Source organism: Ruditapes philippinarum, unplaced genomic scaffold, assembly GCF_026571515.1.
Source record: "Ruditapes philippinarum isolate M1 unplaced genomic scaffold, ASM2657151v2 ctg465_1_1_1_1, whole genome shotgun sequence".
Taxonomy (NCBI): Eukaryota; Metazoa; Mollusca; class Bivalvia; order Venerida; family Veneridae; genus Ruditapes; species Ruditapes philippinarum.
Genome location: NW_026867068.1, coordinates 107,206 through 123,327, shown reverse-complemented (window position 1 = coordinate 123,327; position 16,122 = coordinate 107,206). Strand labels below are relative to the sequence as shown.

At 31.0% G+C, this 16,122-nt stretch overlaps 1 protein-coding gene across 36 annotated transcripts in view; it reads left to right on the top strand.

The window, feature by feature from the left end:
- The window catches only part of LOC132734719 (uncharacterized), a 50,465-nt gene that overhangs the window by 1,627 nt on the left and 32,716 nt on the right, over nucleotides 1-16,122 (top strand). For 33 of the 36 annotated variants that reach the window (XM_060721525.1, XM_060721535.1, XM_060721521.1 and 30 more), the window contains 15 exons: nucleotides 3,226-3,347; nucleotides 3,555-3,596; nucleotides 3,988-4,026; nucleotides 5,825-5,995; nucleotides 6,509-6,676; nucleotides 8,623-8,784; nucleotides 9,381-9,449; nucleotides 10,511-10,675; nucleotides 11,056-11,235; nucleotides 11,663-11,827; nucleotides 12,201-12,380; nucleotides 12,730-12,903; nucleotides 13,529-13,702; nucleotides 14,009-14,182; nucleotides 14,741-14,914. In XM_060721525.1, coding sequence (XP_060577508.1) covers nucleotides 3,233-3,347; nucleotides 3,555-3,596; nucleotides 3,988-4,026; nucleotides 5,825-5,995; nucleotides 6,509-6,676; nucleotides 8,623-8,784; nucleotides 9,381-9,449; nucleotides 10,511-10,675; nucleotides 11,056-11,235; nucleotides 11,663-11,827; nucleotides 12,201-12,380; nucleotides 12,730-12,903; nucleotides 13,529-13,702; nucleotides 14,009-14,182; nucleotides 14,741-14,914 — 2,152 coding nt within the window. In that variant the 5' untranslated portion in view covers nucleotides 3,226-3,232. The remainder of the gene's footprint in view (nucleotides 1-3,225; nucleotides 3,348-3,554; nucleotides 3,597-3,987; nucleotides 4,027-5,824; nucleotides 5,996-6,508; nucleotides 6,677-8,622; nucleotides 8,785-9,380; nucleotides 9,450-10,510; nucleotides 10,676-11,055; nucleotides 11,236-11,662; nucleotides 11,828-12,200; nucleotides 12,381-12,729; nucleotides 12,904-13,528; nucleotides 13,703-14,008; nucleotides 14,183-14,740; nucleotides 14,915-16,122) is intronic. The other 3 variants (XM_060721527.1, XM_060721547.1, XM_060721551.1) reach the window with 3 other exon arrangements.

Here is a 16,122-nt window from a genome sequence, read left to right as displayed (position 1 = left end):
CTATATTATTTGTGACATGATGAGTGAATATGACATTTTATTGCCTTGTATTATTATTATTAGACGGCGCGTGCACGCGCCGTCTAGTAGATATGCATTTGTCCGTATAGCAATGGGGAAAATTTTAGACTTGATTTTGTGCACTTTTTTTTGTTTCAACAAAATCACATTGTTTTCAAATTTTCTAATACAAATAGCTTTTCTGATGTACAACATGTCACGGAGCTTTAAGGGATTAAAATAAACGTTTAACTGAAGTAATAGTGTCATGTTTGAAAAAGTTCTAAAACTTTACCGTTGAGAGAGGTGACGACTGAAGCAGTGTCACTCACTCGCCAAATTTAATATGCTAGCATTTAGTTTTCGTTGACGGGGTGGGGGGACCAGGACAACTATGATCAATATAACTTGACGAATTATTAAATTACAAGTTACAAAGACTAAACCTTGCCCACTATCAGAGAGGCAGTTCTACCTCAACCCTTAGCTCAACACAGACCCGTCTATAGTCTAATGACGGGAACCAAATTCGGGCAGGGAACAAGAGGTATCATTAAAATACGCAACGGAGATTATTTTGGCGCTACGGACGCAGCGGAAATATTTTTGGCAAAACGTGTGCGACATGTAATTCATGAAAATAATTAACATTTAAGTTATAAGAAAGATCAACTGAATGAAAAAAGTACGTTCATTTCAAAATGTATCACAAATTTTTGCAATAGGTTATTTTAAAGGATTCTGTGCCTGACGATTCTTCTCTTTTGCGTAGATTTGTTTATTACATTTAGTGGTCCCAAACCTAGAGTCTAGGCGAATATGCAATCTTTTGTTAATTCAAGTAGTTAAATCTTTTATAAATAATTAAACAATACGTAACAAAGAATTGATTATATATATATATCAATTTATTCATAACTATAATTTGATATTACAGACATATTTCGCTATTTGTAAAATAACAGACAGTTTGTCCTCAAAATCATTTGAACATTATGCAATTCGCACGAATATTTAAATGGACATATTCTCGGCATATATTGTCTTGAATTAATTTTAAGGTTACCAATCATTTATCAATTTCTTTTGTTATCCACTTTATTTTGCTTCGACCAGCGCAACAGACAAACATTTCAGAATTTCAGACACATACCAAGAACATGGAGAAAAAATTGATTAGTGCTTCGGATATTCAACTGTAATAGAGAACGATTTTCAATTCTGATTTTGTACATTACCTGTGACTGTTCACATCATTTGGCGGCGTCTTTGATGTGCAGCATCAACATTTAACTTGTTTAACCGTGTAATGACATATCGATGGCGACATTGGAATGGTGTACTGTGATTTCAAGCATTTTATTTATCCTAATATTTACGTTGCATAATCAAATTTGTAAAGTTAGTTTTGGTATGATGAAAATATATTAGCTTAGTGAACCATATTGAAACTGTTTGCTATACAACGTAAAGCAATAAAAGTATAACATTAAATTAAATTAATTACGTGTCCAGAAAACACTTCAAACACGTGTATAGGCTCTAAAGCCATTAAATTAGATTAATGTTTTCATAACAAATGCAGAAAGACAATTATCAAGAGGCATATCCAACAATTAATTTTGTTTTGAGGGTTAAAGTTATTTTCTTCAAGTTTTACTTATGATGTGGCATTTTATGTTTCGCAAATGCTAACTGACACATCTTATTGTGTGCTTGCATGTCTGAGAGAAGAGTCAAATATTGGTTATAACTTAAATTTTCTGGAGCTTTCATTGTTTGCCACATCTGAATATTTCTTCGTAACTTTGCACTATATCATTTTATTGAAAGGGGTATGTATATTTTACACATGCGACTTGTTTTTTTTTCTTTACTGATTAAACATCCGGAAAAATAGATATGTATATACGAGTCATTTGCTATCTATAAGGAAGCATTATGTTTACTTGCAAAGGAGCACATACAAACATAAAACTTTTAAAGAAAATGTTACGGCAAGCGTAGGACTGCTGAATAGCTAGACTGGACAAAGTGCTACAAAGGTAACCATAAAGGCACGTACTATTATAAACTTTAATATATCACAATTGAAAGCTCAAATCGGTGCATAATTATAATGTCAATACGAACCGCAAACAGAATTAGAAATGAAAAGTATTAGAAAGAATTATTATCTCGAGGGGAAATTGTCTGCATTCTATTAAGATTCTTATTGGAGTAACTAGTAACGGTAAAAAAGAAGATTTATACTTAACAGAACAGAACAGAACAGAAAATTTATTTGTCTAACTTGAACATTTACAGTTCATCGTTACATACATACATACATTTATTTACATACATGAAGTAATGTGACATTTTATATAACATATTAGTAGATTATTATATACAATTAATACATATATATAAATATGTTGCTGTATTTAATTTTTAATTCATTTTTTTTCTTTAAATATATGTTTGAGTACATTCTAGTGATAAGTCATTTATTATGTCTTTTTTTTAATGATTTAATGAATTCCTTCGAACATCAAATGCTTTTTTACAATTATTGGCTAATTTATTTAAAATGTTTGCATTTGTACACTGTAACAATTCAGAAAATTTTAACATACTTGGGCGTGTATAATAATATCTAGGAATGCATTGTTTCCTTAATGTTGTATAAGCTGAGCAAATTAATACAAAATGAAATTCATCTTCAATATCATTACATTGGCATAGTTTGCATTTCCTATCATTTCTATCAATATTTCTATGTCTTCCAGTTTCAATAAAAAGTTGATGAGACGACAAACGTAATTTAGCAAGAGTATATCTTGAAATTGGACATTTTACCTTTGTTAAATATTCTGATATTTCAAAAACAGGTTTTATTTCTTTGAATAATAAAAGTGAAGATCTGGATGAGATATCCTGTCTCCAGTTATTAACATATATATCCTGAAGTCGTGTACGAAAAATTACTGTAAACTTATTTATATCTACTGAAGAAGGAAACAACCAAACATCATTAAAACCAGCATTTTGTAATAAATCTCTTACTTTTGAAGCCCAATTGACAACATTATTATCTTCAGCATCCTGTCTTAATTTACTTATGGTACTTGATAAAATACAATTATTATTTTTTTCATCATGTAACTTTAAAAAATACTTAACAATCCTTATTTCTCTATCTATATACTTAACGCTCATCATGCATATCTTCTCTTACTGCAGAAAGAAAATGTCCTGGTGTATCATTACGCTGTTGGTGACGACAGCGGTGTCGGCTGTGACGTCACAAGGAACGGGAATAGACGGAAACTCCGGTGATGTGATAAACAATATGCTGGCAGGAGGTAAACAGCATTATAACACAAATAAGTAGGCCAAAAACAGTATTACATTTTTAAGTTATTATTCTTAATTTCAATAAAGGTTGCAATGTACATGTTATGTTCAGAACAGCTATGTATCAAAGATACCTTAGCACTTCATTTATTATCTTATAACTAATATAGCAGTATTTATTTGTTTTGCATAAATTCTTATTTGTTTATTCAAAGGTCATGTTTCGTCCGACAATCTCCTGAGTGCTATTGGAATCGGTAAGGCTTTATTTTTTTTCCCCAAAACATAATTTAAAGTAACTACATTATGTATAAATGCTTGAAGAAAATTTTCACATTTTCTGTACTTGCGATATATTTATCAGTAAAATCTAATCCATTGTTCCCGGTGATATTTCACAAAACTAAACTCGAGCAATGAGACCTTTGTTACTATTAACATGGTTATCAACATATTATAAAGGTAGTTAGGTTAAGTGTTTTAATAAATTACTTTGTGAAAATTAAGTATGCTTACAGTTTGAATAGAATAAGTTCAAGTAGTTAATTTATATATTGTTTTGTCCCTACCAATGGAATGATTTATAATGACGATTGTCCTCATCATTTGATATAGTATTATATGACGAAAAGTAATTTATTTCTTTAGGAGACAGGACCAACGCCCAGTCGGGATCGTCAAGTCAAGGTAGGGGCATACTATTGTATAATATTGTAGATTCATACTGTGCTGACTTTACATATTTTGCATAGGAATTGATAATAGCAGCAAAATATACAGTCAACTTAATTCATAAGCTGATAAAACTGGTTGATGGAGAAGTGTTTATTAAATTATTCTGCCTATCTGATACAGGCGAAGAAAACAAATGGTTTGAAATGATTGTCAGCTGCAGGGATAGGGAATTCGGGGCGTAAATTGACTGTGTTGTTGTTTCTTGTCTTTCTTTTGTTAGTCTCCTCTTGTTGATGTTTAATGTCCTGAAATATGATATATAAACTGATAAACAATTCTCCCGCGTTTGACAAAGCACAGTCAACACTTACACACACATGATTTGATCTGATATGCTTTGAATTACTTTGTTCTGGTTAAGTTATAGTTATTTGGCATTACAATGTATGTTTACATTGATGTTCCTTTTTTGTAATTTCACTTACACACGAACACTTAGACAAACAGTTATCAAGATGCTCATTTATTCATAGTCAAGTTAGTTGAAACAAATTTCTTTTAATTCGATTGTGTTGGAAGCTATATGCTTATTGAAACCCAAGTGAAGTTTAACTGAATTGACTATATATTTCAAAAGATTGACTGTAATAATGGCGATTGCCCAAAAATTTATATTAGACAATGTTATGGATAAGATATAAACCTGTCTAATTATAAAAGGACTGCAGAAGAACGTTACAGAGATTCCGACGGATATATAGAGAAATGTCCTTGGGCCATATTGCGAAGTTAGTAGGAATGATGGCAAAACATAAAGTTATTTTGACTTTCACCTCTTCACTCATTATATACCATTGGGTGGGCACAATGTCACCTTAAGACTAAAAAGTTTATTACTGCATCACAGTAAATTTAAACTATACACTACACGAATATATAACAGACAATTTCCGTGCGAATAAAGGCATTAATGCGTTAGAGCAATAAAAACAGCTAACGCGTCAGAAAACTTTGAGACAAGAAAGACGTCATCACAATCATAAATAACACACCCAACAGAACAACACAGGCGCCCAAACCACCTTTACGGCAAACACGCATTTTAGAAGTTTTAGGCAACGCACGCGGCACAACATTTTTAGACAACACACTCATTAGAACACTTTAGGACAATACTTGCGCCAGGATACTTTTTAATAACAAAGCGTAAAAACATTAATTTTTAACTCATGCGCAACACCTAGAAATCGGGCAATTTGAAACAAAAAATGCCCCAGAACTATTTGGATAACATACACGTCGGAAAACTTTAAGAAACCTCTCGCGCTTGTCAGACATATATGTGTCAGAACATAGGCGCCATCAATCATGCCTCGACAACACACGTGTGACGGTTCTCGACAAGAAACATATTTTTTTGACAAACACATAAGAATAAGAGCGTTCGAAAACATTCGTATATATATTAATGCAATTTCCAGTGACAAATCATTTTACTGGTTAAAGTTTTGTTGACGTATGTACGTATGTATGTAAAATAAACTTTAAATACTAGGTAGTACAGTGTAAACGTAACAGCTACAATTACAATGAAATATGTACATGTTTGTACACAGTGAAAACGTCATTTAATGCTAACATATTGAAGCAATTTCAATTTGCTAGCAATTTGCTATGTTTTTTTTTTATCATTTTTTAATTTTTGAACATTTTAATAAAACAGTCCTGATTTTTAGAATCTGTTTCTTTGACAGTTTGTATAAAACTGTTTAACATATATACACAGTTAACAAAATATTTGCTTTAATAGCTGGCCCGATGAAGAAGTTCACCCTAAAGGATGTACAGACTATGTTAGATGGAGCCAAAAATGGTTTCCGGTATAAATATGACGGAACTGTTTCCAATGACATGAATGATGTAACCATAACGGAAAGTCAACTCATAGCAATGCGTGACCAACTTATACAGATGGGCAGAGGTAAGGTTATCAGTAGTAGATGATGAAACAATGTTAAACCATCTTATAACTGAAAAAATATATCGTTACACTATCGAATATATCCGCAATCAAGCACGTTTTGGTGATTTATATTTGTGCACCAACATTTCGTTATCGGTACTTTGTTTCGGTATAAGATATACACGTACTCAACCTTTCCTTTCATTAACAAGGAATGACGACACTTTTGAATTCATGTTAAAGTGAAAAAGATTGTAGTAATGAATTATGTACACTAATTATAAAACATACCTTATGAAACCTGTCGTAGTAAAAGCGATTTTTACATACGAAAGTTCTGTATAACAAGGCGTTGACGTGGTGATAGTGTAAGGCTCCAGATCAAGTCAGTTCTTTCTCCAGCAATAGGAAGATGATTGTTAATTGACCTTAAAGCGTAAATATAACCAAAAAAAAAACTAGTAAACAACAATATAATGTACCTCTTTACACATGTATGAAACATGTTGAAACTTAGTACAATGATTGCAGAATCCACAACAAAACAATTTTCTACGAATGAGTTGCGCACCATGATAGACGGGATGAACAATGGTTTGTTTTATAACCGACAAGGTCAGGTCACGACACAAGAATCAGGTGATGTATTGTATACACTGAAAGAGCTTCAAGATCTACAAACACAATATCAAGCTGAAGGTAAGAATGTTCAACTGCTGATGTATATATTTTATTTGCCACTGAGTTCCTGTTGATGTTTTACTGTATTTATCATACGTATCTAATGGAACTTTGAAGGAAAATTATAGTTATATGTTGTTTATTTATTCCTTTAGCAGTAGTACGGTCATTTAATGTACTATGTAGGGTTAGGTATTCTAATACATTCATGTCACACATGCTTATCTAGTTATCTTTTTAAGATTTTTCTAAAAAAATATTTTTATTGCACGATAAAGCAGCGAAATCTTCGTAGAAACGTAAACGTAACGTTGTGATATATAGAATAAGTTAAATCATATATAGCACGTATCGAATATGTTACACAAGTTCGACAGAATTTATCACATTAATTTGTAACGTATTGATTGAAAAATCACGTACGAGTACTTATAATTTGTGTAATGAATGTACTTGACTCGAAAAAATCATAAGCACACCGAAGCGAATATGCTAAAATGGACAAAGGAAAATTATGGTTTTATCGAATAGGTAACATAATCAAAGTTTTATTATCATAAAAATGTGTTTGGTTGTTTAATTTATATTTAAATAAGTTTTACAAGTTACCTTAACAACTGCACAATCTGCTTGATAACTTCACATATTTGACCACTTAGACTTTATATTTCCTGAACTATTGGGACAATGATGTTTGAGTGTGTCGTAGAATGGTCAATCTTATTTCAAAGTTTGTATGTCTGTCCGTACTTGCATTTGAGTTTTATGTGGCTTTGTAACAGTAAACTGTTTTTTTTAATGTTAATCATTCCTTGAGAGATTAATGTGGCTAATTTGATTCTATGTGGTTAAAAAAACTTATGGGATAGCAAGATAAAACCAAAGGCTGGCGTAATCGAGTTTGTAAACAACTTAAACATAAAAGGTTCGTTCGGTAAAAACCGCAATGTGGTCGAGTTGAAATTTGTATATTTGGACTTGAAAAAAAAAGAAGAAAAATGTTATTTTAAATGCTTAAATGCCGGTGACAGATGACTTTTTTTTGGTGGGGTGGGGTACAAGTGCTCTTATAATAAGAAGACATGCATAGTTCAGGACAATAGCGATAATTTTCATTGTTAACTTAATGTATTTGAACGATTTTATGCATTAAATAGAGGTTAGTACTGGGATTTAGTATCACCGACTGTTGCTTGGAGTCGTAAAAGAGATACATTTGAGCGTATTTCCTTCATCCATTTAAGCTAATAGATACATGTTATTTGAAGTTTGTATGAATGTCCGGTAACGTATGTATATTCGTCTCAAATGATGAAATTTAAAAAAAAGAGAAGACCTGACAAACCTGTCACATAAGAAAAGCGTCAATTTAACGGCCAAATATATGGAGCATGTGTTTATATATCCAGTCCATGCTACAAATGGTTCATGTCGCTATGTTAACGTAAGTGTTACGTTGTGATAAATATCGCAGTATCTGTCACATCTTGTGATCTAACTTAACAATACTATAACATTGTGATATATAAGTTGACATGACCGTCATGTATTAACGTACGTGTCACATTGTGATCATCATTAAGTGATTACTTAACGTCACGTTGTAATAGCTAGGTAAACTTATGTGTGAAATTGTGATAATTATAAAAATCATTATTTATTTAACGCCACGATTTATATCTAGGTTAATATAAAAATCGCAACATTAAGTTAATTAGGTGAACTTAAACCGCACGGTGCGGCGTGTGTCGTAATATATGTAAGAAAAAAATAATAATCACACAAGATGAACATAGGAATATCTAATTATGCACACCCATAGACTTGACATAAATGCGTTTCCAATAACTATGATGACTTTTTCTGATAAGAAAACTGATCGAGGGTATGAGAGATTGGGGTGAAAGGGAAATGTCCGGAAAAAATGTACAGTTCCGTAATATATTCTAATAATCATACTTCAGAACAAGCTCTTCAACAATTTAAAATTGACGACATCAGACGTATAGCGAAAGGTATGGAAAGTGGTCTGAAGTATAATTATCAAGGTCAAATTGCATCTGAGGGTCAAAGGACATTGTCTCAACCTGTACTTAGAAGATATCTACAACAGATTGAAACTACAGGTCGGTTTTTGAATTAAAGACAAAATTGATTAATTTTATGCCGACTGTTTTTTTAACTTCAGTAATTCATCAAGTTCATTGCAGAAATCAATTAAGGCAACGAGTAATTAATGAATTAATGTTTAGTTGACGACTGGACGAGACAACGGGAAACAAAGTTTATCTTTTTTTTCTTACCGTACAAATATAATAGAAACAATATAGATTTTACGTTTTCGGACAAAAAATGTCCATCTATCAAAAACTTCATTACCATGTACTATTTATATACAATTTTTCTTTAGCCGCCACTTTATTTGATCATATACTGTTTGATAGAGATATAAGAAAAGATAATTTTAATATTGAATTGAGCGGTTCACTGTCCATTTCTGCTTCAGTGTTACAAAAAAAAAAGAAAACAAAACGACGTGGTATGGAAACACAGAGAGTTAAAAACTCGGAATATTAAAACATTCTCTTTTAACAGTTGATATATATCCAAATTATGATCTTTAACAAGAAAATTAAAGAGTTTCATGTTATGACAGTCATGTTGCACCTTCTTACCACTTTAAAACATATAATCTCTACAAATCTTATTTATTCACTTTAAGCTGGGCCATCTGGACTTCCTACAGATGTGCAAACAATGCCAGATATAAATAAAGGAGGTATAGATTCAGGTTAGTTAAAATTTTATATTTTATTTACATTTGCTTATTGCTTGCTTTATATTTTTATTGTACGTCAATGTGTGTTTGAAACATGTTGTACGTTCATGTGTGTTCATTGTCCGCTATGGCATTTTGTTCATTGTTGCTTTTAATTTTGATAAAATTATATTTATAAGTATGTACCATGTTTTTTCTTTCCTTTTGATTTTTTTCCATCATGTAAACTGTTTACCTACATTCGATTTCTAAACATACGCATATTTAAAGGCTTGAAAAGTATCGCCCAGTTTACGTTATCACAAGTTGAGAGCATGATAGCTGGAGTGGAACAAGGCAAGCGCTATAATTATGAAGGCAAACTGACAACACTGCAACAGCAAACGTTAACCTTGGAACAGCTGCAACGATTTCGATCTGAAATATTGTCCCAAGGTTGTACATCAAAATAGTGACCAATAGATAATTATCTTCTTAATAATTATACTTAATCTTTTGTATGACGTGTGTCTTTCTGTCTTGCTTTCATCGTTGTGTTTGTTTTAGCTTAAGCTAGAAATTCTTTAATTATAGTATTATGGACAAAAAGAATTTAGCCTTAGCTTAGAATCTGATGTTCTGAGCGCATAAAATGCTGCTTTTTGCTTAAGCACATGCTTGCGAAATCTCGAAATACTGATTTTTAGAAATGGTCAGTTTCATAAAGTAATGAAATACTAAAGTTAAATAAATTTATGGTTAAGATTTTATGTCAAAACAATTTCATTCATTAAGATATTGTTTTAACTCTCTGTATATTTCAACGATATAAATTTTAGTTTAATGTAACTTGAAACTCCATGTATTGATATGTATTCACTTGCGTAATTGTTTATTATTTTAAAAATATCCTAATCACAGAACATTAATTAATTTTGTGAGAATTTTTTTTTCTCAAAAATTTACATATTAAAGAAGATAACTTAGTTTACAAAAAGTCATGAGTAGAGATAGAGTTAGACAGCATACTTTAATTGGTAATTTAGTAGAAAGAAGCTTTTAATATCTTTGCTTTCATTCAACTTTTCCTCCAGGAATAACTACGACAAAACAATTTACATTGGCCGATCTTGAACGCATGAAACAAGGTATTAAAAATGGTTTACAGTACAATTATCAAGGCCAAATGGCTACACAAGGACAGGCAACTCTAACTGCGGGACAAATAGATGAGCTTATAGCCAAACTGAAAGCAAAGGGTACGTGCAGTGCATGATTCACATATTGTTAAAATAAATCTATGATACATCTTAGAGAAATAAAAATGAGATTTTATAAATTGCGAATATCTATTTGTAGGTGTGTTTGTTTTGGTCTGTTTTTATATCTATATATTTTATTTTTATTTCTTAATTTCTCAGTAAACACAAACATATATTATAAGCACATATTTATCTTTAAAGTTACATGTCTGATAATAATGATTTCTTATGAATTCCTGTCTTAATTACACTTCTATTTTTAAGTTTTAAACAGTTGAAAAACTATTGATGTAACATTAGCAAAATACAAATTTTACTTTTTATAATATCAGTTGAAAATTTCAAGGGATAAAATCTTAAAAACTGTTATGTTTTAGGTCCAATGATTGGCACTGGACAAAGCACCAGCTTCACGTTAAATGATATTAACAGAATGCTGTCAGGTATGGACGGAGGAATGTCGTACAATTATATCGGACAGGAAGCTCAAGCAGGAGAGCAAACACTCACTAGAGATTATTTAACAAGACTATTAAATCAATTAAATCCACAAGGAGGTAAATTAACCTTTCTAATCTTCTTATAAAAAAGGTTTGACTCAGAAAATTGTTAAACAAAGTGAATAATGTACCATACTGTTTTATTGTCTTTTACCTATTTTAAACGAGCATTTTGCGTTTATCGTAACAAAGAATTTTGTTCATGTTATATATTTTTATTATTTCATGTAGCATATTGACCCTTTTAGTCTATAAAAATTATCGATTCAGTTCTCCTGTGAAATCATTTTAGACATATGAGAAAATATCTCAATTTAAACGGTGACAATGTTTCGAATTCAGCCACCCCAAAAAAGCTTAAGTAAGATTTTATAAAATACAATTAATATAACAATTGACTAATATTTGTCAACAAAATTTAAAAAAAACTACAATCGAAAATCTGTTATGAAAAAAATCATTCTTTGTTCAACTTTTCTTCCAGGAATAACTACGACAAAACAATTTACACTGGCCGATCTTGAACGCATGAAACAAGGTATTACAACTGGTTTGAAGTACAACTATCAAGGTCAATTGGCTACTCAAGGTCAGGCAACTCTAACTGCGGGACAAATAGATGAGCTTATAGCCAAACTGAAAGCAAAGGGTACGTGCTGTACATGATTGACTTTTTGTTAACAAAAATCTATACTACATCTTGTAAGAGTTGGCAAAATAAAATGAGATTATAAATAGTAAATATTTGTTGGTTTGTTGGTTTGTTTCGTTTTATTTTTATACATTTGTTTATAATTTTTATTTTCTCAGTTAACACAAACATTCATTATAAATACATGTTTATATATCTGATAACGATTTCTTATGATTTCTTGACTTAATTTCACTTCTATTTTCAAATTAATTAAAGTTTTAAACAGATGCAAAAGTTATTGATTCAACATAAACAGATAACAAATTTATTTTTTATAATATCAATGGGGAAGTTCAAAGGAAACGTCTTAAGAATAGTTATGTTTCAGGTCCAATGATTGGCACTGGACAAAGCACCAGCTTTACGTTAAATGATATTAACAGAATGCTGTCAGGTATGGACGGAGGAATGTCGTACAATTATCTCGGACAGGAAGCTCAAGCAGGAGAGCAAACACTCACTAGAGATTATCTAACAAGACTATTAAATCAATTAAATTCACAAGGAGGTAAATTAACCTTTCTTATCTTCTTATAAAAGAGGTTTGACCTAGAATATTGTTAAACAAAGTGGACAATGTACCATACTGTTTTACACATTTTAAGCGAGCATTTTGCGTTTATCGTTATAAAGAATTTAAACAAAAAAAAAAAAAACAAAAAAAAAAAAAACACAAAACAAAAACAAACAAACAACAACAACGAAAACAATATAAGAATCGGCTAATATTTGATACTTAGACTAAAAATTTGAAGGTACTACACACTAATATTCAAAATACTGAAAATATAGTCATTTAAAATATTTAGACATTATATAGTTGAGAGGTGAATTGTTTATATATCTTTAAATTGTAGGAATGGGAACAATGCACCAAACTGCGCGATTTACACTACAAGATATTGACAACATGTTACAAGGAATGGACCAAGGTCGGTCGTATAACTACCAGGGTACCGAAGCAAAACCAGGAGAATTGACGCTTACTAGAAAACAATTAGAAAAGTTTAGAGCTGAGTTACAGGCGAAAAGTAATTTTCAATTTCTGTTTGGAAATATATAAAAAATATTCAATAGGTGACGAGTTAAACGATCTTTGCATGCTAGAAACTATAAATTGATTCACACGAATGACATCTAAAATATATATTTGAGTTTGAATAATCAACAAGAGTGGGTTACCTATCTAAATTGGCAAACATCATTTAAAAAAGTCAACCTTATAGACTTTTTACACAGTTTCGGCTCATTTAAGACTTCCTAAATAGATTGAAGCTTAACATGATTTTACTTTTGAAATATTAAAAATTTAAAAAAGAAAGAAAAAAAGAGATAGAGAATAGAGAACAGGAATCTTTAGGCATGCTCCTTTTAAACTGTCTTGATTCACTGCTGGTTTATGGAACACATATTTTCAGTTCGAGTACTGCATATTACATATGAACGTACACATGGGTGATGAGTAAATGATATTATGGAGCCAAAGTCATCACTTAACTATCTCAAAATCTCAATGTCATTCATTAGGCTGGCACTAACCATATAGACATGGGTATATTTTTTTATAACTAAGATGCTGCTACGAAATACGTATTGTATAAGTTAATGATTTTTGCTACGTATATAAAAAACCTGAAATGTTATATCTATAATAAGGTATGGGTGGTTTGGTGACAACACCAAAGTTCACACTGAGAGATTTAGAAAGAATGTTTAGAGGTATGGATCAGGGGATTAAATATAACTACAATGGGCAAGAAGCTAAACGCGGCGACAAAATACTCTCCCGATTGCAGCTCAATGAATTTCTTGCAGACTTGAATCGAAAAGGTTGGTTAAATTTCCTGATTTAATTACAAAATAGCATACTCGTATATACAAAAGTTTGTTTGTTTGTGTAAAATATCGCCGTTTTCTCCAGTTGATTTTAGCATCCGATTCCAGATATTTTTCTAAAAGATAGTTTTAAAAAATTGTACTTTTTCAGGTCTATAATCAATTTTATAAAACAATCATAAAGTTCATTTACCTTTATTGGCCTTTGTTTGTTGGACATGAAATATTCTATAACGTTGCTAAAATTTGTATTTTCGTGTTTAAATGATATACTTTTGTGGTTTTCATATAATATCAAAGGTATGGGTGTTATGCTAGAAACTGGGCAGTTTACCCTTCAAGATATTGACAGAATGCTGACTGGAATGGACAATGGATTTATTTACAATTATAATGGACAACAGGCACAACCAGGAGAAAAAACACTTTCAAGGAATGAATTAAACCAATTTAAGAAAGAGTTAGCAGAAAAGGGTAATTTGATTAGAAATATTTATTGATTTAAAAAAAAAGTAGGAAAAGAGATTAATGTGAAATATCAATTTGATCCAATATGAATGCTAGAACATTAAAGAATCTACACTGAGGTCCACAAGCCTAAAAACAGTAAAAATTTGAATTTCCTACCTAGATCAGCTAAGGCACTTAAAGCAGAAAGATATGCAAAAATATTCAAGACATATACTCAGAAGAAATTAAATATCGTCTTTTTGTTTGGTGCTATTTGAGCCCATTATTTAAAAAAAAAATAAGATAATTAGTTTGTGGAAAAGTGAGAGTGAGCGAATGATCTGGAAAAAAAATCAGTGGAGTCCATTTTAAAGATGCTGGCTGATATTTTCAATGGTTGTCAACAGTATTTATGCATTTTAATCGATGTTTTCATAACTCTTATAATAATTTTTAGTACATGAACATTATGTTGAAGCTTTCTTTTTCCTAGAAAGAAACCTTTGTTTTTATGACTTTCTCTGAAAGACATGTATATTTTGTAGTGTGACTTCTATCTCTTTTATTTGTTTGTTATTTAAGTTACTGGCAGAGAGTTTGGCACTAAATATTTTACAATGGATGACATATTTAAAATGTTAGAAGGGATGGATAGAGGTTTAAAGTACAATTATCAAGGTACTATCGCAAAGGAAGGAGAACAAGCTCTGACAAGAAATCAGCTTGAACAACTGATGTCAAGGATAAACAAACAAGGTACAATCAAATCATAAACAAGAAACGATCAAATGATAAACAAGGTACGATCAAATGATAAACAAGGTACGATCAAACGATAAACAAGGTACGATCAAATGATTAACAAGGTACGATCAAATGATAAACAATGTATTATCATGTTACACACTCAGAGACTCAGATTCATGATCGCATAATAAACAAAGGAGAAGCACTTAATTAAAAAGGTTCGAAGTTCTATGAAACAAAGTATAAAACAAAGTTCGTCATTTTTTTTATTTGGTTTATGTCGCACCAACAAAGTTGAGATCATATGACGACTTCCCATCATTACCGTTTGAGGAAGACTTCAGGTGCCACACTATTTATTACTTTAGGTACGAACGATCACATGAGTGAAACCACCGAAATTTCATAAGGTAAATTGATAGCTTCCTGACATGAAGGAATCCAATTACCCTGGCGGGATTCAAACCTACAGCTGTGAAGGGTAATGTTTGTGAAGTCAACGCCTTTACCATTCAGCGCCCCATAGCTTTCGACAAAATAACGAAGAACGATCACAAAACAAATCAGATACTTTTTCTAACCAAGTATGGATGACCACATAATAAGGTTAAATTACAGAACATGAAAGATACCACATACCAAACAAGAAATGAATTCATAACAAGCAAGGCAATATTACATGACAAATAAAAGACACTTAAAAATCAAGGAACTACGGAATAAAATTAATGAAATCATATGTAGTTTTGGTTATAACCACATTAAAAATGGTCTTATACATTACTTCACAGGTAATAATTATAACAGAAGATATGAATTTTTTTACGTTTGAAACAATTTTCATATCTTGAAAATGGTATTATCATTAAAAAAACTTCTAGTTTGTTGGATATGCATAGGGAGACACTTATAAGCGTACCAATATAAAGTTATTTTTTTAATCTATACTTTTGAAATGTTCAAATAACTGCTTAAAAATGCATTATTAATGTATTAATTACTTATTTAGATGTATAAGATATTTATTTAGATGTTCCTACAATAATTTTGCGCTGGAGTTGTAGCTTAACTATCAGCAAAAATGCACATAGAACTTATATAACAAAAACACTTGTGCATATATAGTGTGAGCAATTCGGTAATGCTGCTCAGTGTGCCAAAACAAAAAACGTGCTCTCTTAATTCCGAGACATATGCAAGCTAAAACATCTTAGTTT